The sequence below is a fragment of the Thermobia domestica genome, chromosome 7 (genome assembly GCF_964235325.1).
Source record: "Thermobia domestica chromosome 7, izTheDome1.hap1.1, whole genome shotgun sequence".
In the NCBI taxonomy this organism is placed as follows: domain Eukaryota; kingdom Metazoa; phylum Arthropoda; class Insecta; order Zygentoma; family Lepismatidae; genus Thermobia; species Thermobia domestica.
In genome coordinates this window covers 125,849,286-125,876,478 of record NC_137460.1, presented here as the reverse complement: position 1 = coordinate 125,876,478, position 27,193 = coordinate 125,849,286, and the positions used below count along the sequence as shown (strand labels likewise).

The window sequence follows — 27,193 nt, the reverse complement described above, 5'->3', positions numbered from 1 at the left end:
TGGATCCACCAAAACTTTTACTTTTTAAGAAACTTAGCACAATCAGGGAACAAATACACAAAATTATTTGTATTTTGTAGGCTACTCAGAAAGATTTTTGTATCCAAAAGAAATCTTGGGTGTGCCACCACTGCCTGTGCTTACATTGTGTTACTCATTAATTGTCTTATTTCAAACGTCTATGCTGGAAAGAAATATGAAAGTACTGAATTGTTGTATAGGCCTAAGGGGACCTGAAAAGATCTTTTGCGAGGCTCCTGATTTTGAAGTTCCGCTACTGGTTCGAAAACAAATTAAATATCCATTAAGGCATATACTTTTGTCATTTGTTGTGTATTAAACAAGTTCAGCTAAAATTATTAAAGAATTATTTGAGATCAACAGACAAAAATTCATATTCTTTGAACGAATGAGGGACAGGTAGTCCTTTCCTAAAGTAGCAATTTCTGATGTGGTTTGTGGTTGCTTGACTTTCTCCAAATCATGGGCACTGGAAAAGGCATTGAAAGTCTCTTTCCATTTATCACGTGTTTGAAATTCCTGGTATAAATATTGCAAATAATATGGGGTGCATAAGCTTCTTAATCTTGATATCCAATTTTACTCCCAAAATAACAATAACAAGCTTTTCCAATTAATTATTATATGCTATTTCTGTGCGTACTATAAATTGTCGGCACTGTTTACATAATGTCGCGGGATTTTTGTCTATTTAAACACTTTTCGGGAAATTGTGAGGAACTGTTCACAGATATACTGTATATGCAAACACGTGTATTTTTATGTATAGTACTTCATAAAAACACATCGACAACTCCGATAAATATTGTTAAGTTCTTGTTTTACATATTAGCAGAGAGATACGGAACGGAGAAAAACAGCGTTGATGTAGATCTTCCAGTGTTGTCACGTCAGTGTGACATTTAATTTCAAATGTGGTGTCTAAGACGTATTAGACACAAGTGTAAAACAAAAACGAGAGCTTTTTTTCGATTTTCGCATTCAAATTCATTTTCAGTATAACAATTGTTCAATTTTCATTTTCATTGTTGAACAGTGTAATTTTATATTTTGTTCAAATTATTTGTTCCCAATTGATCATTTAATGACTAACATTTGTAACTGAATTCAGAAATTTCGTTCATTAAAGCTAATTTTTGTATAATTGTTTTTCTTGCAGGTAAATGAGATAATAGAAGCACTTGGTTTACAGCCATGTCGGAAGACGATAACCAGTGCTCTCTCTGGTGGCCAAAGAAAGAGATTAGCCATAGCATTAGAACTGGTGAATAACCCACCAATTATGTTCCTTGACGAACCTACAAGGTATAATTTTACAAGAAGCAAGTTTTCAAACAATGTTAATGTGTTTTGTTAGTCGAAACATTAATTTAACAATTATATATATATATAGTGCCGGCAAAAAAAAAAATCTTTACATTGTGTGGCAAAAGAAAACTTTACATGCAGAATCCACGTAACGGGGTCAAGCGCCGTTCCCGCCATAAAAATATGAGAGGAGCCTGATGGTGACCTCAGTGATTAGCGCGCCACTTGCAATCTTCCCTCACCCAGCAGAAGCTCAGTGTGCCTCGTAGCGTTGTACGGCGAGATAGTTCTTTCTTTGCTCTGTGCAGCTAGATTTTTGTTTAAGTTCATGAAAGTAAGTGGTCTTATAACTTTGTTCTGGTTACACACAATGGGTCGTAAAAAGCTGACAATGGCAGAGAAATCCCGGGCCTTAACTCTTCTGGAGAAAGGTGATTCGGTAATCGCTGTATCCAGGGATCTTGGAATGTCAAGAGAGACAATTTACCAGCTAAAGCGTTCAGCGGCGTCATTTCCTCCTGGAACTGTACCATGTAGGAAGTCCGGCTCCGGTGCACCTAGAAAGACTTCACCAAGGACTGATAAACTTCTAAAGCGTGAAGTAATGTCAAATCCCTTCATAACAGCTGTAGAATTGAAAAACAAGTATCCTGAGCTCCTCCAGAATGTCGCAACTAGGACAGTTCGTCACCGTCAGCAAAAGGATCTCGGCTTGCCAAGTCGCCGTGCTGCGAAGAAGCCCCTTCTTACAGCAGCAATGAAGAGAAAAGGCTCGACTTCTGTAATAAATATCAAGATTGGACACCTGAAGAGTGGAAAAAAGTGATGATTAGTGATGAGAGCACTTTTAGATTGATCTGAGATGGATCCAAGATGGTGCGCCGTCCGAGTACTGCTTCACAGTATGACCCGAAATTTACAGTTAAGACCGTTAAATACCCTGATAGTGTGATGGTGTGGGGGGCATTCAGTGGTAACAAGGGCAGAGGAGGATTGTACTTTCTTCCCAAGAATGAAACCATGAAAGCAAGCAATTATATTAATGTTTTGGAAGAACATTTACTTCCTTTTTGGGACATTCATGAGTGTAACTATTTTATGCATGATGGGGCCCCGGTCCACATGTCCAAGGTCGTCCAAAATTCTCAGTGACTATAATATTCCTCTGTTGGAGTGGCCAGGTAATTTTTCCTGACATTAATCCAATCGAAAATGCCTGGAATGTCATGAAAAACAAGATTCAAGAGACACGTCCAAACAACATCAAGGATCTAAAGGAAACGATCAAAACACTGTGGATAACCATGGACTCTACATACTTTGCCAGCCTGTCTGAATCAATGCCTAAACGACTGCAGATGGTGATAAAATGTAAAGGCTATATGACAAAATACTAACTGTAAAGTATTAGCCACAATAAAATACTTCAATATTATGAATTTGTAATGATTTCTGATTTGATTCACAATGTAAAGATTTTTTTGCCGGCACTGTATATCAGCTAGTTTAAAAAGTAGTGAGCCTTGCGCAGAAGATGGCGTTGGTGTCCCAAATCTTGGAGTATATGAGTCGCAGCGGGTCAGGCCTAACATAATTTGATATCTGATAGTTGAAGCTAGTTAATTAGTTAATATTCAAAAACTGTTAGAATTCTTGTATATAGACGTAAGAAATTGCGACAGGAATATAAATAAAGATAAACACTGCGCTACATTTTACAATTTTATTTCGATAAAGGCGCAAATGCTGAACGGGTCTGTGAAGAAATATGTGCTGTTTATGGGCAAGATACTTTATCAAAAAGCAACAGTCTAAAAATGGTTCAGTCGCTCTCGTTCTGGAAATTTCGATGTACAAAATGATCTTTGCAGTGGGCGACCAATCACAGAAAAAGTGAATAATTTTATGGCAAAAATCGAACAAGACCGGGATGTAAACAGTCAAGATATCGCCAATGAGCTTCAACGTCCATCACCAAACAGTGTTAAACCATTTGGAGAAAGCTGGCTACAAAAAGAAGCTCGAAATTTAGGTGCCACATGATTTAACTGAAAAAAAAAACATTTACTCGATCGAATTTCTGTCTGTGAATCTCTACTTAAACATAACGAACGCGAGCCATTTCTGAAGCGGTTGACCACGAGTGATGAACAGGGATAACTCACGACAACAATATGCGTAAAACCTTCCAGTTGAAATGAGGAGAAGCTCCACAGTCTGTGGCAAAGCCCACACTGACGCCCAGGAAGGATAAAGTGTGCGTTTGGTGAGATTGGAAGGGCATCATGCATAACGAACTGCTACCACCGGGCAGAACGATAAACTCAGGTCTGTACTACGGACAATTAGCGCGAATACGCCTAGCAATTCAGAAGAAACGGCCAAAACTAGTCAACGGAAAGGGGTGCCATATACCTCGCCGATAACGTCAAACTGCGTACATCTTTAACGACCCGTCAGAAATTGAGAAACGGACTGGAAAGTTTTATTGAATTCACTGTATATTCCAAATCTCTCTGGTACCATCAGACTGTCCTTTGCTTCGGTCTCTGAAAAACTACTTGAATTGGTTTACGTTAATTACAAAAGAAGCCTGTGAAAACAATGTGTCTTTTTTTAATCAGAAGTAACAAGGGTTCTATAGCGACGGAATCATGGTGTTGCCGAAACAATGGCAGGTCATAGAACAAAATGGTGCATATGAGGTTTCATAATGTTATTTTCAAATAATAATAAATGTCTTATCAATTTTAACCTCCAAAGGCTCAATGATTTTTAGACAGCCTAATATACAATGAACATTCAAGAATTTAGAGTATAAGAACTTTCGCTATTGTTTCATCAGTTAGAGAGTAGACGACGTGGAGAGAAAAGAAATGTACATACTATGTGGTTATGTAGCGTCCACTTGGGGTGCCATATTAGAATCCAAAGTTAAGTTTTAATGCTGCAAGATTGAAAATGTCGAGAAAGAAAGATTAAATATTTTTAAATATTTCTCCCTCGTGTAATTTTATGACCAATCTGTCCCATTAGCTTAATCTTTATCCACCTTTCCTCTTCACTTTCAACTTAACAGCATCATCGCGTGACTCTGTTTTCCTATGTGGCCTTCAACTAGATATTCCGTACTTCTTTACTTTTCATTCTCCCTACTTTTTATTCACCTTATGCGGTAAAGTACATTTAGCGAAAGTAACTGTATACTTTGCTGCGTGGTGATATTTTCATTGTTTAGTAACACTCTTATGATATATATATATATATATATATATATATATATATATATATATATATATATATATATATATATATATATATATATATATATATATTTCCACAAAGTCATCTATTACAGAAATGCACTTCTTTCTCCTGTGTTCTACACAATGTGATACACCTTGTAAAAAAATACTGTTGGTCAGCAAACAACTGTTCCACACCATGAAATGAAATGAAATCTTTCAGTTGAACGTCCCACGATTATGCAGGTTAGGCTAAGAGAGACGAATGATTTTAGGTAAGTGAATGATGATGGAAGAATTGGTGGAATGATAATTAGGGAGGAAACATGAGTTCCTCGAGAAAACCCATGGACACAATGTTGTCCACCACACACTTACTTGGGGGCGCGGTGGCTCAGTGATAGAGCGTTCACCTCCGGTGCTTGGGGTCCCTGGTTCGATCCCAGCTCGCACCGTGTGGACTTTGTGGTGGACAAACACCGTGCTCGTTTTTTCTCGGGGTTCTCCCGTTTCCTTCCACTTTCTTCATTCCACCATTTCACTCATCTCTCATCATCACCGTCTCCTTTAGCCTAACCGGTATATGCGTGGGGCGTAAAACTTAAAGATTTCATTTGATTTCATTTCACAAACTTACTTGATTGGTTATCGAACCAGAAACCCCACACACTTTTCCACACCATGCTTACAACTTTCCTGCCACAATGGAATTCACGTGGCCAGTTTTCATTATCACTTGGTGAAGGGGGCACTATCACTTAAAAGATTAACCATATCAACATACATCTCCCTCAGTGTTAGCCCTTCAACAAAACACAGAGAAAACTACCAATATTAATTGTATTGCCCTGTATTTTGGCATACATATTTCTAAAGCTTTAGAGTAACATATTAGAAGCACAATATTTTTATTCAACTCGTACTATAATAGGAACAATAATAGTTGAATATTTCTCGCATATATATATATAAAGATAGATATAGATCAGAGTATAGGTACCTCGTATCTTCAGTAAAACTGTAGATCTGCATCCTGCGATGCTAGTAGAAGGGAAGAATAAATTATAAAGATTCAAATACCATTCCTTCCTAGAGATTTTCCAAGTCAAGATCCTATTTATTTCCATATTAGTTTTAATGTTAATGCTATGAAGAATTTAGTTTGACAGCATAAGTTCTTCAAAGTATTCTTATAGGTACTTATCTTTTAAGAAATTAGGCTAAAGCAATTAGGTTGCACGTTTTGTTCACATCGTATTATGTAGAAAACAATTTTCATATTTTTGTATTTGCCATATTTTATATTTTGAAAGTGTTAAAACTTAATTTGAAAAATGATTAGCACACTCATATTTTAGCACGATTGATCTTGAGCTGGATTTCCGAAGTGCATTAGACGACGGAAATTTAGATATTGTTCTAGTGTTGTGAGACAACTGGAAACTACTTTAATTAAAGTACTGGGAACTCTGGTTTATACAGTCAAAACATAATTAGAATTGAAATCAACATACAATGGGCTAAAAAAAAAAAAAAAAAAAACCGTTTTCTTTCAATTATACGTATTTAGCAACGAAGTGGTTTATATTTTCAGTTGTTTTCAAACTTTAGTAATATTTATGTAACTAATATATTAAGGGTCTACCCGCACAGTGAAATTAAGCTACCGCTAATTTTAGAGTTTTTTCTCTGTAATATTTTCAAAACAAATAAAAAATATTCAAATAGCAAAGACATAGTATTCTAGACAATATCATTTTGCATGTGATAGGGTTATTACAATTCATCTATCTGCTTTCGATTTGTAACTGTCGATAAATTTAGCATTTTTCGCGGGTTCTGTAAATAGTAGCACACCAAAAGCAGATAAGTGGATTGTGGTAAAGGTATCGCACGCAAAATCATATTGCCAGTGCTCTACGTGTTTGCTTTTCGATTTTTTTATTTGTTTTGAAGATATTGCAGAAAAAAACTCTAAATAAAATTTACGGTAGTTTAATTTTGCAGTGCTGGCGATTTTTAATATAACGCTGTAATAGATCAATATAACATTTTCGTAAGTTTCAAACTTGTTCGTAGTATAATAATAAAATAGAAAGACTAATGAAAAATTTAACGGATTAAAATTTAAAATTAATGTCAGAAAAAGTAACAGTTAAAACTAAAATTAACTTCAAAATGAACCAATTAAAATTAAACATGGCAATTTTCATTATTATACAATGAAAATTATCTTGAGTTGTAAAACTTAATGTAAAATTTAATGGGTGAAATATAGGCGTGTCATAATATGATTAATATGAGAAGCTACTGTTTGGAAACAAAACTGATAACTAATAAAAATGAAACAAAACGTCATAAAATTGAAATAAAATAGTGTTACAAGGAACATAGTTTTTCGATCTTACATTCAGAAAAACAGTTCTTGCAGGACATCTATTTCGTGTGGTTTCCGAGGGAAAATAAAGATTAATTTTATAATCGTCACGAATTCGTTTAATCATTATCAATTAAAAATTAACCACTGCAACAATTAATTAATTAATTAAACTAAAAATTAACACCGTTTTTTACTGATATTTTTAATTGTTATTTTTTGACGGATTAATTACAAGACTGAATAATAGTTGATTACATGCGCATTGTTATTAGTTGTTCAATACCATTTGCAAATTTTTAAAGGACAAACAATATCCAGAGAAATTCAGTCAAATTTCAAATTTGTTGTTCGGAGATTAACGGATTGGGGGGATGATTAGAAAGTGATATAGCATAACTGATAGAATGATTAGAGAGTCATACGCCATAACTGATAGAATGATTAGAGAGTAATACGCCATAACTGATGGAATGATTAGAGAGTAATACGCCATAACTGATAGAATGATTAGAGAGTAATACGCCATAACTGATGGAATGATTAGAGAGTAATACGCCATAACTGATAGAATGATTAGAGAGTAATACGCCATAACTGATGGAATGATTAGAGAGTAATAAGCCATAACTGATTGAATGATTATAGTAATACACTATAACTGATTTAATAATTAGAGAGTAATATGCCGCATAATGTTTCCGATGTTTTGTTTCACTTATTGTTTAGAACACTTTATTCTGTATGTCAGTAACGTGTTTCCGATAATTTAAGCCTCTTAGTAATGAATAAAACCCTTTTTTCTCGCAATATATATGGGGAAAATAGTGAAAACATTATAACTGTAAATGTTATAAATAAGTTACTTTCGTTAAATACTTCTTTAAATAATAAATGAAAGAATTCTTGCGTAGAAGGACTTATCAAAAGTGCTTCTAATGATATATTTCACTTATATACCTTTCTGACTAACTGTTACATTATTTTCTTCTAATTAATTCGTTTTTTACACCCACTTAAGAACTATAGAAAAACATCTTTGCATTTATAAATACATTAAATTTAATGTTCGTTAACACGAAGGTATTCCGAATGATTTTGTAGATAATCTTATGCTTGTTTTAGCAATTATAAGCCATTTTTAATTAGATAAGATCATGCAATTTTGATACTATTATCGTAACACCTTGGGAGCATTTGTTTGAATATGTCTTCAATTTCATACTTTACTCTTTACCACTTAATAAAATAATGTGATTTTCTGATTTAGGAACGTTGGAAATATACGCCGGTGCAGACAAATTATGTTTCTCCTCTACTTATGGATTCGGGTTTGATCCCCGATGTAAAACTCATATTTTTGATGCTGATCCATCATCGTGAGGAAATTGGGAAGCTACCTGATTTAAGAGATAAGTCTGGTTTAGAAAAAGAAAAATAGCGCTGCTAGACTAACCAAGCATCACTTAGTTCATCATAGTCCTTTCGTAGCCGGTAGTGTCAAGAAGTTTAATTTAATAGGGAATTGTTAGAAATATTGTATTAGAATGTGTTTACCATCTTCGAACTTCATAATCGTAATCCCATATCAAATTCACGTTTACAATCAGCTGTTCACTACAGTATCTTTATACGAACAATAGGTACTTTGCGCCTGAAACATAAATTTATAAGATTAACCATAAGACCTCACAATATGGCTGAAGTATAGTATAGAATAAAATATTACTATCTAGAATAGAACATAGTCTTTATTTATAATGAAAATTATTACATTTGCTGTTAATAATCATAATCAAAATGTTTTATTTATTTAGTGGACTGGACAGCTCTACCTCAAGACAATGTGTCTCTTTACTTACTTCCTTGGCAAGAGGAGGTCGAACAATTATATGTACCATACATCAACCAAGTGCGAATTTGTTTGAAATGTTTGATCATCTATACACAGTGACTGATGGTAAATGTATTTACCAAGGCTGCATTAAAGGACTTGTACCCTACCTCTCTAAACATGGTCTGGAGTGCCCACCATACCATAATCCTGCTGATTTCGGTAAGTTGTATTTAATTTTGCTAATGTTTTGTTGTTAATTGTTGTTGAAAATAATATATTGTCGGGCTTTGAGTACACGAATCGAGATTTTGGTATATTCTTCATAGAAAATACTTATTTCATTGAAAAGTATTGTATGTAAAGTTTTGTTTTTGAAAGATTCTATATTCACCTTAATTATTTAAGTTAATTTAAATTAAACTGAACTCCATGTTGCTACAGTTCAAATCATGCTCGTTATGGCATACTTTCAATAGCTTCTAAGCTAAATTCTGTTAGTCTTTATATGTATTGCCACCATAGGTACTCTGCTATTATTGGCAGGTCACTTACTACAACTGAGAAGCTTCCATGCCCCACAGCCTTCCGCTAACCTCTTCGTTTTCACGTACGATTTTTTTGGTTTTGATATCGTCCATTAATTGTAGTCTCCTTCGCCTCCTCTCTCTCTTTCCTGCGACCATACCCTCTAAAACGTCCCTCATGATACAATTCTTTCTTAGTCAATGTCCCAACCAGTTTCTCTTCCTCTTCTTAAAAATACCTATTTTTTTTTCTTCCACACCATTTCTAACACCCTCTCATTCATTCTCCATCTAATTCTTTCCATTCTTCTTCACACCTACATTTCGAAAGCTTCCAATCTTTTTTCATTATTTTTGCGTAATGTCCATGTTTCTGACCACTACAGTTCAATGCTTCACACGAAGCACTTTATGAATCCTTTTCTCAACTCTTTACTCATGGTCCCACAAAATACTATTTTCTTCTTCTTAAAGGCTTCTTTTGCTATTCTTATCCTTGCTTTTATTTCACGTTCACACTTCATATCATCACTAATAATACTACCCGGGTATGGAAAACAAGTCTGTTCTATTTTCTCTTATCACATACACCTTTATATGTAAACAATAAAGAAATAAAAAAAGTGACTCTGTAAAAGTACAGAATACTTCCAAATTATACAAATTCAAGTCATACTGGAAGTCATACATTTTTTATTTCTGGTTTAATAGAGGAATAAGGTGAAATATAACCTGTTTCTCGGACGCTGAATCTATATGAAAAACTCGCAGTTTATTTTTTTCTCTATGAAGAACAATATTGAACCGGAAGTAGTAGTCAATTTCTACCACATACGGTTTTAGTAGAGAAATGCAGGTGAAGGTTCTTTTTCAGACGTTTAATTGATTTCATAAAACTGTCTTTATCTATTACCATATTTGACCTACGGTGGTCATCACTGAAACGAGAAATCAATAGTCGCTACCACTTCCGGTTTAAATAGAGAGTCAATTGTGTCAGAGGGAACCTATTCTTGAAATGCTGAGTTGACTTCAAAAGCCCATTGGCCATTCAAATATGATCTGGCTTCAAGAGCTAGCTGGACCAAGCTCAAGGATGAACGCACTTGATGCAACAAAAGTTTTACTTGACCATGACATGGCCTATGGTCAAACATTTGTACCTAGTTGGTGCAACTGGCGACCTTGAACAGATATAAATTTTATCACGTTTGAAGTTGGTACTCAGCCTTTCAGATTAATTGCTGCTGTGCTTAAACAACACAGTGTCTACATTACAGAACACCTTTGATGGTTAATTACAATTTATATATAATAAATTTCAAGAAGTTCTTATCTCTTTATCTTGTATAATATACAGTCTTTTAGATTTAAAAATTAGTACTATGTGTTGTGTATTTATTAAATTCATAAACTGAAAGTCTGAAGTAGAGTTGAGTGATATTGTGTAAAATATTTCAGACGTAATTCTACAAGTCTAAAAATATCCTGTTTAGTAAGTATTGAAAATAGATATTGATACTTTGCATAATTTTGCAGTGAAATTGGAAAATTCGTTAATGTATTTGCCTTTCTGACAAAAGTTTCTTTCAATTCATAGTACTTGAAGTGTCTGCTGGAGAATATGGCAATCACTTGGATGAGCTTGTAAATGCCATAGGTAATGGAACTTGCCATGACTGGAGAGTGCCACCAGATACAACACCAGGTGTAGTAGAAAGTACGATGATTTTAATTGTATCAAACTTCTAGTAGTTTTAAACTTCTTTAATGTTTTCTTCTCTATAAGCTTTGTAAGTGGACTTGTAAGAAAATAATTAAATTTAATTTTTTTATTAACTTTCAGTCGATTATTTGCTTTGATTCGGCTATCTAGTGAAATTTCCAAAGTAAATATCTGAATATTTGTGCCGTAAGTAGCCTTATAAAAATGCACACTATAATTTTGAGACCAGAGTTGGTTATTTATTCTTTCTTTTTTTCTTTCTTTCTTTCTTTCTTTTTTTTTTTTTTTTTTTGTGTGTGTGTTTGTATAAGAGAGTGTATCTATACTCGAAAACAAAAATTTTCTTCTAAACTTCTTGTGTTGTTTAAATAACTAGAGAGTAATAATAATTAGCCGTCCTACTACTTTCAACATGCGAAATTGTTTTGATCCCAGCTGTAAATTGGCATACCGTGAAACGATGGTCGACATTTATTTGTACTGCTTATGAAATTAATGATAGAAGTCAGAATTACTTGAAGTAAATGTTGGTTAATTCGATTAATTTTAGCGTCTCCTTCAGAAACAAGGCTATAAAAGACGTGGACACTACAGAATAACGTGCAATTCGAACCACCTGAGCTTCCATTGTGAATCGAACCCTCGTTTTCCGCGCCAAATACGTCAAGAAAATGTCATTTGGATGGGTTTGTAGATATATATGAGAGAGTTCACTAGAAGTGGAAACAAATCCAAACTTGATGACCATGCTTTCGTATTTTATCTTTTACATTTAATGAAATTGTTGCTACAATGTAGCTTATCGAAATTATGTATACAAAAAGAAAAAAAAAAGAAAAAACAATGTTTCAGGCTAGCAAAGATGCTATTAAAGATTGTTAGAACAGTTGTTTTAGCTTGCTGCGGTTGTAGGTGTCACAAGAAAGTTTGGAAAGAACTTGGCACATCGGGAAGGAAAGAACTTGGCACATCGGGAAGGTAGAATACGTCAAAACTCTATAATAAACCTTATGATTTAAGTAGAAAAGTTGTTGCTGTAAATAGGATTTATCACGAGACTAAGTAAGGGAAAAATCATTTTTTAAAATAATAATAATAATAATAATACATTATTTGATAGCGGAGAAAAGCGCAGAATTTGCCTACTACCAGAGACTGTGGGATGTTGGAAACTATATGTATGGGAAGAAGATTGCACCATCATTAACTCAGGTGAACATAGAACCCAAAATATTTCAAAACATTAATATAAAGTTAATAGTACAGCTGCTCAGCAATTCAGTTATTGCTTTAGGAATCTAAGATGTCCCGCTTTAGTCGAGAAAGTCCCAAATTTATATTGCCTCTCCCCCAAAATAAACTTAAAGTGATTTTTTTAAAGTCTACCGTTCTACGGTTATGCCCTTTGTGCTAAAGGAGACAGAGATATTAATGAAAGTGAATGATTTTGGAATTAATTTTTTTGCGTTCCCCCACTGGGAATCGAACCCGAAACCATGTTCACGAAAAGGTACACCCATTAGACCAGCACTCCTCCTCCCCCCATGATGTTGAAAACTTCAAATGTCCTGGTTTCTCTCCAGACCGCGAGTTAACATCATTCGTACGATGTTACAATCGCACTCATTTATTCGTCATAGATATTCAACCAATAGGAATAAGCTACTCTGTGTTACTCAGTTTTTGCCTATTATTTACGAGTATTATTGTTTATTATTTTTTGAATTCTAATATTTAAGCAAAAGCCAAGTGCATAACTATCCATGTACTCTAAATTTCATAGGATATCCCGTTATTTTAGTCAGGATATCTGGGACGTGGGACCCATGTATTGGTTTAAAGCACTATTGTGAGCTAAATGGAGTCGAAAAGAGGGAGAGAAGTGAAATTTTTATTCGCTGTATGAATAATGTGTTTGATTAAATTAATACAAAAATTGCCACTTGAGAGCCTTCGCTTAAAGAACAATTATTTTGAAGAACTTTTGTGGCGTTTCTTAACTTCAAGAGAATATATTTACGTCAGAAGACACTTGAGAATCTTTGGCGATGACAATAAGAAGCACGCTGGACTTGCCTGACTTTGGGCTTCAGGCTACATGCATGTTGTTACTGCGAAATTTAACTAGGATGCTGTTTAAAATCACACAGGTCTCATTCGCAGTTGTAATATCCTTCATCAATCGATTTCCTATAATTGCATTTACCGAAATTCTTCTCCTTGGCTTTTTTTACGATGTAATCAAATATGTAGACACCGAATTAATCAAATATCTAAATGCCAATTTATGTAGTTTGGAGACGTTGTATCAAGATAGTCCATGAACTTAAAGTACTTGGAAATGTGAGTTCCTTTGAGAAACGCCGTTCATCATTTCAAGTGCTGCTTTGTTTTTCGATTCCAACAAATTATCAGTGAAATGAAGTCAAGATTGTCCACAAAGTCTGGGAGAAATATACTGTTCTATATTCATGAAATTTTCAAGTTTAGCGAATAAAATTTGCCGTAATTCAAGCTTGCACGCAGTCTTCCTTGTCACTTCGTCCGGACATAACTACCTGGCACCACCATGCGGTGGAATTAGTCACTTTAAGGGTTCCAGCACTTAGTGTTTAAAGCATTATGGTATAACTATAAATGAACCGCACCTTTTGTAAAGTGAATTGTCCGTGTAACTCGAAAGCTGTAATAACAAATATGTGAAAAAAGAATCACAATCAGCATGGAGTTTATCCTGTCTGGCATTTCATAATTCCTTTCCAAGGAATTTGGTTACAAATTTCGAAGTGAGATTCACTTCATTTTCCATTCTTCATTATTTCTTTTCCGTTTTTAGCTCCCAGCGCAAGAATACAGAAATGTATCTAAGACTAAAATCACTGCACATTCTTTCTGAGGTTGAGGAACAACTTGTTTTATGGATATTAGCAGGGCCGTATACACGCACGCGCCAACATGGGTTATGGCTTAGGGCTTCTAGTTTTCTCAGACCAGACTGAACTATGCACTGTTTTATCCTTAGAAACTTTTTATAAAACTCTAATAGCGCCCAAGATCGAATAGTGCTTTTACATATGGCCCTGGCCGCATCAACACATCTCTCTAGACTTGGATTATATTCTTAATTTCTTTATTGCAATAGTACGCTTTCGTATTCTCTCACTTCGAATATTACCTAAGGAAGAACTTTTGCGATATCTTAATATCCAGACTCCTGGAGTACGCAAAAATAACTCTGACCTGAAATTTCTTCATAAAATATTTAATGGAAACATGAGATCGGAAACATTACTTCAGGAACTATCCTTACGTGTCCCTCCCCGCACAACCCGGAACACCTACTATTCCATCTTGCCCCCCTAGGTTGGCAATTATACAGAGGTCTCCTTTTTACAGAATACCGAACTTTTATAATCATTTAACAACTGATGTGAACATTTTTTCGAGCTCCTCGGTTTTTGCGAAATAATATTACTATTGTACTATTTGTTGACATTGCTTTTGTTGTTGTTGTTGTTTCTTCTTTTTCCTGTTTGTTAACATTTCCCTGTGTAAAATGGAAAAATTATGCTGTATTTTGGAATCTGTTCAATAATAAATAAAATTAAATAAAATCAACCACTTCATTAACTGAAATTGAAAGCTATATATTATTTTATTTATTTTATTTTTTCAACTTCCACTTAAATATTGATTATTCACTTCACTGTCTCGATTTTTCTACACCGTTATTTATTGAGGAGGTGCTATTTTTTTATTGACCTGGTGTGGCAAAAATAAATATGATCTGGGTATTAGGAAGTGGTTCGTTATAATCCTTACAATCAGTGGGTCCCGTGATTCATACGATGTGTTTATCACATGTTCACAGTTAGAGACAGATGATTGATAATATAAAAATGTTAAATATTACACTCAATATGAACTAGTTTTAGTTCCATTTCTTTCTGTTACTCGAACAAAAGAATTATTTTCTTCCTTTTACTCCAACAAAAGAATTATTTTCTTCCTATTACTTTAACAAAAGCATTATTTTCTTCCTTTTACTCCAACAAATGAATTAGTTTCTTCCTTTTACACTACTAAAATAATTATTTTCTTCTTTTTACTCCAACAAAAGCATTATTTTCTTCCTGTTATTCCAACAAAAGATTTTTTTCTTTCTTTCTTTTATTCCAACAAAAGCATTATTTTCTTCATTTTACTTCACCAAAAGAATTATTTTCTTCCTCTTACTCCAAAAAAAGATATTTTTTCCCTTTTACTCCATAAAAAGAATTATTTTCTTCTTTTTACTGTAACAAAAGCATTATTTTCTTCCTTTTACTCTAAAACAAGAATTATTGTCTGCCTTTTAGTGCATTTTATAAAAACATTGTTTATAAATTTATTTACGGGCGTTATTTACATTTTAGTCTTTATTTCATATCCTGTAATCAATTCTTTACTATCAACTTCCTTAATTTACAAATATTGCATTATTTCAATGCGTATTCTTGTATAACTTATTGCTAAGAACACCTGTGGAAGATAATAGTTCCTAATTTTTTCCGTTACAGGCGCCACATAAAATTCTTGAATCAGCATTGAAGAACCATTCTGTCGTAAAATATCGTCTACGCATGTACGCAATATAAATACATTTCCCATAACTTAATTAATTTTATATTAAAACAATAAGCTAGGAAAAAATATGTGAAAATATTGTATCTTCCCTGATTTACATATCTGTACATACTTTCAGAGTAGTAACTAGTATGAAAGTATGTAAATTTTAAGTTGCAAGATTTAAAAAAGAAACGAACAGAAAAGTAATCTATTAAAAGTATTGTTAAAAATAAAATACGTCTTCACATACAAAACCTATTTTTAGGGAAGCTTAATTATTAGATTCAAAACAAATTTGTTTCTAAAAGACAAAGCTTACAATGCACAGGATCCTCAAGAAAAATAAAATTACTATATTTTGTAAAAAGTTCACAATTAAATGATATAGTAAGTACATATTATAATCTATTATTAACATATTATATCCTATTTGTAATAACCTATTTAACCTATTTATTGCCAGAGTTCGTTTATTTATATCCTGGAATAATTATTATTCGCACCTCTATACACTATTCTCATCATAAATACTCATTAGTTGTAGTAGTCTTAATATTTAACATACTTGTATTATAGATATTTGACGTATACATGACGGCAAACTTACATACGTTCTTGTGGTTCGGCGTTCTAAACTGTTATATCTTCATTGTGTTAATAATTAAGTACATAGATACCATACAATTACCTAGAGCCAAAGTCAATATTAATTCGTTGCCATAATGACCAATAAATTACAGAAATCAACATAAACCTTGAAATAAATCAACAATCAAATCAGTATTAATTAGTACATTTTTAAAGTACTTTTCTTTTTCTTTTTCTTTCTCTTCTGGTTACTGCAATTTTTAGAAGCACTTTTTGACCTAAAGATTTGACAAATTGCACATAGGTGTTGTTGTTACAATATACAAAGACAAACAAAGGACTTAATAGAGCATAAGTACTAATAAATGATAATAAAATGTCATGATTGGATTATCTAACTTATAAATATTGCTAAATGCAAACATATATTAATAATAAAATATAAGATAATAATAATAATAATAATAATAATAATAATAATAATAATAATAATAATAATAATAATAATAATAATAATAATAATAATAATAATAATGATTCGATAATAGAGCCCAAGTTCTAAATTATGATTGATTTGAAACTGTAGTGTTGAATAAACTTTAAATATATCTGTAACTAGCTTGTGCATTTTAGTAATTCAACATAGAAAATACATCTCCCAGCAAAGCACTAAGTTTGAATTAAAATATAGTTGTGTAATAATTTCCCCAACTAACTAAACATTTGGCTTCATCTGTACTCATGAATGTACTAAATTCTGAATTTGACGAAGTGCTGCTGATTACAGTACCATAAATGAACTTTTATTATTATTATTATTATTATTATTATTATTATTATTATTATTATTATTATTATTATTATTATTATTATTATTAAACACGAAAAATTATATTAACTACATTAAAAATTACAAGTCTACAAGACAACGAACTTGAATTTATGTGATGTGTAAAAACTGTCGTAACGTCATCTTGTAAGATACGTAGATAATGTAACTGGAAAAGAGAGCCACACAACAGCATACAGATTGGTTTCCCTTTGGAAATATTTTAAAAATAAGTTATTTTTGCAGTGAAAGAAATTAATAAATAAATCATAATTACATATACATAATTTTACTTAATTAAAGTAATCTACATTTTCATGACATTTTGTTTGTTTATATGTGTGCCATAATCATTTTGTTTCTATGAAACTGAAATTATAATAATACACATTTTAATAATTTGGAGTTCTAAGAATTCGAATAACATGGAAACAATTAGGTGTCAACAATCAAAGTATATTTCATTTAGTATTAACAAAATTAAAGAAAATGTAACAGATGAAATGTACACTTAGGAATAAAAAAATGGGGCAGCACACTACATCTTCTCGCTCCAATTTCTTAAACTAAATCATGTTATGCTGCAGTTATAACTGAAACGTTTATTTATGAACTACGATCTTTTTTGAAAACGTCATCCGAAAAAAAAAAAAAAGAAGAAAACTCATCCCCAATATTCAGGACAAATTACTTATGCCATATTCTCAGCTTATAAATGAAATATTTACGAAATATGAGCAAAATGGCCTAAATCACATTCAAGAAAATCGTTTGGAAAAAAAATAGTAAACCCCTTGTAGATTTGTCGAGGGCAAATAGCCTATGCCATATTATCAGGTTATTAGTGAAACATTTATTTGTAAAATAGGAACAAAATCATTTAAGACATTCTGAGGATCTAAGACATCCCAAAAAGTCACCTCCAGAAGTAAATTATCCTTTCTGGATTTTTCTCAAATAAATTACTTATTCCACGATATAATGTTGTTATGAAATATTAGTATGAAATGTCAACAAGATCTTTAGAGCCGTTTTAATTAAAATCGCAATTTTTCATTTTCAGTCTTCAGTAAACTACACTTACTTTTAAAGGTTGGATGAAAATTTGAAAATCCCTCTGCATCTTACAAAAACTTTACGTGAAAAATTTGGTACTGAATAGTATGGTCTGGAAGGAAATATACATCAGGACGAACGAACGGACGGGCTTTTTCGGCTTGTGGTGGTCATAAAACGTGCAAATCTTTTTAAATCTCGAATTCGTTATTTTCAAAATCTCAATACTTTCTTCTCTCCTATCGTCACGTGAAAGTGAACAAATGAATTACAAGATTGATAATATTTATTGCGAACTGAAGTGGACTATCAAGCAATGCGCATGGAACGAATATATTTGACTGGATAGTAAAAGTAATTTATCAAAATTAATAAAATACGTTTCATGTTGAGTTAGCAGATATATTTAATGGAAAGTAATGAGTTCTCAGTAATTTTTTTTTTGTAATTTCTTTAGGTTTTGCTTTATGCTATATTGGAAAATTAAAATTCTACAATGCTATTAGCGTTTAACATTTAAAAAACATGTTCAATCGACTGAAATAGAATGCTATGAAACCTCATGCACAGTTTCCGAGAAAATAAAGAAAAACTATTTTTTTGTAATCCTAAAATTTGAAGAAATTTTTGGGACTACCGCACCAACTATTAAGGTGAAACTGAGGAACGTGTAGTTATACTTGCAAATCAATAAACCCCAATATATCATGTATATGATCCTAACTAAGTAATAAATTGAAACTGAAATTGAAAAATTGAGACCCGGTAGTGAAGTGTACTACCATCAAGATCTTTAATATGATATCACTAGCAAAGATGATTGTACACAGCATGATTATTAAGATATGGCTCAAAAATTACAATGAAATCTAGACCATTAGTTTTTGTTTAATTATAAGATTTTTCCAAAGATAACACATACGGTATATTAATCGTTAGATCATATTGAGATGAATAAAGTAACATGTTTCAGGATAAATTTTTATGCGTAGTTTCCGAGAAAGTCAAGAGAAACAATTTTTTATGGCGCCAAAAAGTACGTCGTTCCTCTTTATTATTATTATTATTATTATTATTATTATTATTATTATTATTATTATTATTATTATTATTATTATTATTATTATTATTATTATTATTAATAATAATAATAATAATAATAATAATAATAATAATAATAATAATAATAATAATAATAATAAAGTACCGGATGAAAAATGCAGAAAATGCAGAGACACACCAGAAACTATTGAACACATCACAAGCTCATGCCGTATAATGGCTCTTACAGATTAACTAAAAAGACACAACAATGTTGCAAAAAGCATTCACCAGTTTTTGGCACGTAACATGGAATTAATTGCCGATACCAAGCCATACTACAAATACCAGCCAAGTCCGGTACTTGAAAACGATAAATGCGAACTCTACTGGAATCGAGAAATTAGAATGGAGGTCACGGTACCTGCAAACAGACCAGACATTACTGTTATCAATAAAATTGACCAAGAAGTAACCCTCATAGATGTAGCAGTACCATTGATTCATAATATACATACAACATTCAGTACAAAAATAAGCAAATGTAAAGATTTAGCAGACGAAATTAAGAAGCTATAGAAATGTCAGAAAGTTACAATAAGATCAATCATTATCTCGGGTACTGCAATTGTCCCTAAAAGTACTGTGACACAACTTCGGCAGATAAGCGCAAAACATCTTCTAACAAATCTACAAAAATCAGTAATACTAGACACCTGTCAAATGGTTAGGAAGTTCTTTGGAGAACAATTCTTCAAATAATCTGCAATTGCCAGAGACGGCCGTCAAATTATTAAGCTGAAACTAGTTTAAACCGAGATACAGCAATAACAATAATGTTTTTATTCTATTGGAATAGGTTTTATCTATTGTTGTTTGCTTTTTCCTAACGGTGAGGATAACTCTCCTAATAGTTACACAAATACTTTTAAGATTTACTTTTATATTTCTTGTAAAATAACTGTTTCATAAAATGTTCTGTTAGAGCACCTGAATCACTTTTCTTTTAAAATTATGTATGAAAAATGTATGATATGCGAGCAGCAAAACAGATTGTACTTTTTTTATTTTTTTTTATTTATTTATTTATTTATTTATTTTTTTTTTTTTTTTTTGCATGTAATGATAGTGAAAAATCTCCAAAGATGAGACATATCAAGCGATATATCTAAACAATTTGAACAAACTTGTATTATGAGGGGAAATCCTTTGTGAGTTTTTGAGAAAATCGCACTCATTTTCTTTTGCACTGAGAAAAAGGTATCATTCGTACCCAACAATGACAGGCTTTAAAAGATTATACTTAATAAGGCGAATAGAATAGAGTAACTTTATTATCATTAAACAACATTTACTTGAATAGACAGCGTCAAAATTTAAACAGTTGTGTACAAAGAAAAAGAAAAATGTTAAATCTATATTTTTCTTCAGATTCGTCAATACTAACGTTATATGTAGATTTATTTACAAGAAAACATTTACAATCATTACAAACATTTACATTTCACATCGTTTACCAATGTATTGAATAGTTTCATGCTACTATATTTATAACTTCTTTGTGTTTCAGCTAGCCTAATATGACAAATATTTAAGTAGTCTTTATGTCTCGTAGTAATATGTGAATGAATACTGTTACAGTAACCAATTTCATTTTCTGATTTTCTTTAACATACGTAAGACAATCATAAATATACATAGAAGGAAATGTCATGATGTACATCTCCTTAATAAACTGTCTACATAATACAGTATGAGATAATCCTAAATCAAGTCGTTTATTATAACATTAGCAAGAAATATGGTTAAAGAGATATGATAATCTTAAATTATTATCTCTTAAATTTCAATTTTAAATATTTTTCAACATATGTTTTCAGAGTTGTATGTATATCTTGTAATATGAATAGATAAATAAATAAATTTTATTACACTCCATGTTCTTTGATGTTTAAAAACTAACAGCATTAAAGTGGTATTTATTGAATAAAATAACCATACATACTGCAAAAGAAAAATCTACTAGTCTTTTGTCACCAATAAAGTATTTTGGACATTTAGAGCAGAAAGGATCAAGTCACAATACAAAGGTGTGATAAAAATTGACAATTTTTTTTTTTTACGGAACACTTAATTACATGGGAAAGGTTGTGCTGTTTTTACACATTTTAAAAGTTATTTACAATGTCTGACATGTATCTTTTAAGGTCTGACAGAAACTTCAAATAGAGGTCTTACAGATAAAATATATCCAAAATGACCGAACGGACTTAATTCCTGCTCTGTACTGAACACGACACTTAACAAATAACGGTTAAAGTTCTCGACCAACCAGAACTCACGGTCAGAGTTCAATTTGTGTGTTTTTCTCCATTCAGGAATTTTCTATTCATGATTATTTTTTTTTAATTACAGAATATGTATCAAGGGAAATGCACACTCCTGTAAGAGCTCCCAATATCCTTCCAGAGTTTCCTAAGAAAAATAAACCAGTGAAGAAAGATCGACGAAGTTATCCAACTTCAACATGGACGCAATTTTACGTTCTACTTAAACGAACATTTCTGCAAACTATAAGAGATAGAGTAAGTAAATATTACATACATACGTTTTGTGTATACTAAATCTATTTTAAAATTAAGTTATGCATTAGAAATTTATCATATCATTCAGAGACCTGTTATTTGATCTACATTGTATCGACATTTAATTCTGTATTGTGATCAGAATATTGAAAATTCTTGCTTTCAAAATTACTTTACATTTTTTTTACAACAGATTTATGTCAGACAAAAGCATACAAATCACATAACTTGTATAACGTCTGAAAATTTTATTTTAAATAGACACCCATAGGTATTAAAAATGGAGTAATATTTTGTGGGTTTCTAGATTGAGGATAAAAGGAAGGCGGGAAATCTTGAACCTTCTTCCAACATTCATTAAATTTCCGAAACTCTTAGGCGGAGGGACTCGAATTTTGCACAAATATATTTTTTCAACCCTGAGATCTAAATTAGATGGAGTTTAAGAAATACCAGCAAAACGAGTTAGGGAGGGGAAAGGGAATGAGTGGAAAGGCTTGATCTTTCCTTTTACACGTTCACCAAGGGAAGAAGAGACTTTACTATATTTTTCGTCGATCTCAGGTAATGTTAAACAAGGAACTTAAAAAATTTTATACATATTTTCCTAAACTAGGGTGACAATTAGACGAAGTTTTAGAAAATGTGATCGCTTGGGTTTTTTCTTGAAAATCTTCATCAGATCTCCAAACTGTTGTGTATAAAAGCTAAAACTTTGTTTAAATATTCTCATTAAGCCTTAGGACGGGGGATACAACAGAGTTTTAAGAAACACGACATCTAAGAAAGGCTTGAACTTATTTTTCATCGTTCATCAGATTTCTAAAACTGTTAGACGGAGGGAATTGGAATTTTAGACACGTGTTGTCAATGAGTCCTATTCTGATAATAATAAGAAGTTTAACGAAATGCAACTCATAAGGAGGAAAGAGACTTTTTGTTTTTACGCCTCCATCAGCTTTTCGAAACCGTTGAGCGTAAGAAATGAAAATTGTCTACAAATATTCTCCTCACACTCTAAACTACAAATAAAATATAATTTTGTGAAATTTAACATCAAAGAGAAAGGAAAGAAGAGTTAAGCGTTTTGTCACACAAGAAAATTCTAATTTTATACAAATGTTCTCTATATACCCTAAATTGTGGGTAAGACGGAGCTTTTAGGTTTATCACATCGAATAGTAAGCAGAAGGTTTAAAATATTTTTCATTGTTGTTAACATTGAGGACACAAACACTAAAATATGTATTATATCTATATCCATCTCTCTCTCTCTCAAGTATATATATATATATATATATATATATATATATATATATATATATATATACAATAGAAAAATCTCATGCGAGAATTCGACTGGGCTAAGTTTTGAAACATTTCGGATGACTTTCGTAAAGTTCTTTTTCGGTATATGAATATTGTCAAACAATTTTCACGAAACGGAAAACTCGAGTGCGAGCAAAAGTTTCAACTGACAAAGTAATCATAATGCAGTTTACAACAATTTGATATCGTAAACCGTTTCTAAGATATAATCATAGATAAGGTTTGTAATACTGCTTAAAATTATTGTAATTACAACTACGAAATATTATAGCTGTAATGTTATATGTTAATTCAAAATAAAGTAATGATTATTTTAAACATTCCCTACAAATTCGTCTTTTTAAGCAGTGCTGCAAACTCTTTCAATGTTTATCATATCACCGGATGGTTTGAGATATTAAATTGCTTTAACGGCATTATGATTGTTTTGTCTGTTGGAAACCATGCAACACCTTAAATATGATTCTTAGCACTGTTTCGAAATAAAGCATTATATATATATATATAGTGGACTCTTTTTAATTCGAAGTCCAAGGGGACACGAAAAAACTTCGAATTATCCAAAATTCGAATTATCCAACAACATTCATTTTCACATATATAACAACAAACAAACCAAAGTACTGCACATCAAAAACATATTCATATGGTGTAGACTTTACTTTTAAAGCAGCTTATTATTTGCGTGATCGAATACCGCAAACTAACAAACAACATTGACTCCACATATACTAATTCAAACTACGTGTACAATGGAAAATATATTTACGTACAACACTACAACATACATTGAATAGCCAAAACAATTAAATACTAGTAACAATTTGAATATTCTGTTCTCACTTTTAAGAAGTCGTAAACCTCATTTGCTTAAGTTTGATTGTACGGTCAATAAATCTTGAATTTCATGTATTGCGTGGAATACGATATTAATAACATTTGGTTGACTTTATCAATAATTCATGTTAAATTTTCAACCAATTCTGAAACAAGATGAGATTGGCACACGTTCTCTATCTTTACTTCTTCCCCAACTCCCCTTCATCTTTATCATTACATAGATTTTCTATTTATCTTTTATATTACTCTTCCCTATGGCTGCATCTGGATAACTGAAAACACGTTAAAACTATTTCTCTGTTTACAACTGTCCAAAATTAAAAATTTTCAACTGTATTTATTTCGAATTATCCAAAACATAGGTTCAAAAGTTCGATTTATCCACGATTTTTTACTATTGTTTTCAATACAGGTTTCAAGGGGAATGGACTTCTGTTCGAATTATCCAATATTTCGAATTATCCAAGTTCGAATTAACGAGACTCCACTGTATATATATATATATATATATATATATATATATATATATATAACATAAATTTTCAATTTCTTGTAACTTTGTTCCTTTTTACCCGAAATGAATCATATCATAGTCATAGTATCCAACAGTAAGTTACTTTAGTTATTCACCGCCTCATTTATCTCAGTTGCTTTACTGCTGTTGTAGAGCCCTCCGAAATTTGGATATTGTAGCATGCTTAATTGGAAACACTGAATAAAATGTTTGATATTTTTATGTTTTGTTTTACATGTAGAATTGAAATATGTAGTAACCTAACGTAGTGTGACTTGAAAAACTGAAATTTTATATTGAGATTGCAACACTGTTAACCTGGTGATATTGAAGAATATATCAAACTCCCCTCTTCTGACGTTTGCTTGGTACAAAACTTCAACTCTTTCTGTCAATTAGTATAGAAATAACAAGGAGGAGTCACTTTAAATGGTTCATCTTGTATAGATAGTTAGATAGCTAGATGCTTTCTAAAAATCTGAAGTAGTTCCTAGTCGTTCTTGTTGAACTTAAGCGAAGTACTATGATTTTTACTCACTCAAATATTATACTTAGGTTACTGTTATTTTCTTGAACTTTTGATAAAATATCCCATAATTTTGTTCTTATTTATTTATTTATTTATTTATTAAGATTACTCCTGTCCTTGTTTCTCTTCTGCGCCAAATTCAATTGTGCATTAACGAAAAGTATGACTAAAAGTAATGAATATTTCTTTAATCCGACTTTAGTTCTACAGTTTGATCTCAAATTATTGTAGTTTGTTTTATTTATTTATTTTTCTATAAATTTTCGGGTCGAAAAGAAGCACTTCCACTCCTAGGTTCATCTATACTTTTTATCTAATTTTGGTGTTAGGAATCAGCACTCAAACGTTGTCAGTGATCTTTGAAAATTAAATGAAATCTTTCAGTTTAGCATCCCAGGTGTATGCCCTTTATAATAAAGGAGACAATAGTTAAAACAAGTAAATGTAGATGGATGAATTGGTGGAATAAGAAAGTGCGAGGAAACGGGAGTACTCCGAGAAAACGCAGGCACACGATGCTGTCCACCACAAACTTACTTGGCCGAAGATCGAACCAGAGATTTCACGTATCAGAGATAAACGCTCTACCAGTGAGCCACTGTGTCTGTAGAACCACTCTTTAAGGTATATTTATGTGTTTTTTTATTTTTTTATTTCATTTTTAAAGGGAAGAAACTGTAAGGAAGATGTAGCTTTTAAGATAAGACTATTTAAAAATTAATATGTTTGTTCTGCATATTTAACTATTTATTGTCTTCATTTCAGGTTCTGTTACAAATTAGGTTTGTTATGCATATTGCTGTAGGATTTTTAATAGGCATTCTGTACTTCCAAAAAGGAAATGATGCAGCCCATGTTAGAGATAATTTTGGAATGCTGTTTTATTGTGTAATGTTTTTGATGTTTACTGCCCTTCTATGTGTAATAATCAATTGTAAGTATGGAATTATTTGGTTTAATTACACATGTAACAATTAATTTATTATTTATAATATAAAAAATATATATTTCTTCTGAATATTGACTAACTTAAATGCATTACACTGCTAATCAATAACAAATATTATTATTACGCCTGTATTTTACTACCTACGTCTTACTGTACGTAATTTGCGTCATCTGCAATTCATCACCATAGGTATTTTGCCAATATTGGCAGGTCACTTGCCGCAACTGAAAAGCTTCCATGCTCCACAGTCCTCTGCTAATCTCTTCGTCTTCGCGTATGATGTTTCTTTTTTATATCGTCCATTAATTGTAACCTCGCCCTCTCCCTCTCTTTCCTGCCACCAAACCCTCTAGCATGTCCCTCATGATACAATTTCTTCTTAGGCAATGTCCCAACCAGTTTCTCTTCCTCTTCTTAATAATATATAAAATTGTTATATTCTCCCCCAAAATTTCTAGCACCCTCTCATTCGTTTTCCACTCGACCCAACTAATTATTTCCATCCTTCTCCACACCCACATTTAGAAGGCTACCAGTCGCTTTTCATTACTTTTACGTAATGTCCATGTTTCCGCCTCATACAGTAAAACACTCCACACGAAGCATTTTATGAGGCTTTCTCTCAACTCTTTATTCAAGGTCCCATAAAATAGAATTTTCTTCCTCCTAAAGGCTTCTTTCCCTATTCCTATCCTTGCTTTTATTTCATGTTCGCATTTCATGTCATTACTAAGAATACTACCCAGATATCGAAAACTATTCCCTTGTTTTATTTTCGTCCCTCCCACTTTTCCATTTGACACAGACCGCTTCGTTCCAATCACCATGACTTTTGTCTTTCTAGCATTTATTTTCATCCCATATTCTTCACAGCCCTTCCTCAAGTTTTCTAACATTCTACTGATTTCCTTTTCAGATTCTGCAACAAGCACCATATCATCTGCAAACCGCATACATCTAATCATTCTACCTCCTACTGAATTACCGTCTTCATTATGTAGGCTCTTTTTCACTATCTCTTCTAGATATATATTATGAATAGTATTGGTGAGAAACAGCATCCCTGTCGAACTTCCCTTCTAATTGCACTCTCCTCTGTCAGTTCCTCCCCTATCCTAACACTTACTTGTTGGTTGATATAAGTTTCTTGTGGGTCTTTGATCTTTCCATTCCAACCCAATCTTCTTTTGAACTCCCAACAACAATTCCCAGTTCACTCGGTCAAAAGCCTTTTCTAGATCAATAAATACAACATGCACCTCTTCTCCTTTTTCTATTAATTTTTTT

At 32.1% G+C, this 27,193-nt stretch overlaps 1 protein-coding gene across 1 annotated transcript in view; it reads left to right on the top strand.

Moving 5' to 3' along the window:
- The window catches only part of LOC145690393 (ATP-binding cassette sub-family G member 4-like), a 229,305-nt gene that overhangs the window by 180,652 nt on the left and 21,460 nt on the right, over positions 1-27,193 (top strand). Inside the window, exons 4-8 of the mRNA XM_081765232.1 lie at positions 1,181-1,326; positions 8,769-9,007; positions 10,913-11,032; positions 21,576-21,745; positions 25,723-25,891. Of these exons, the coding sequence (XP_081621358.1) occupies positions 1,181-1,326; positions 8,769-9,007; positions 10,913-11,032; positions 21,576-21,745; positions 25,723-25,891 (844 nt within the window). The remainder of the gene's footprint in view (positions 1-1,180; positions 1,327-8,768; positions 9,008-10,912; positions 11,033-21,575; positions 21,746-25,722; positions 25,892-27,193) is intronic.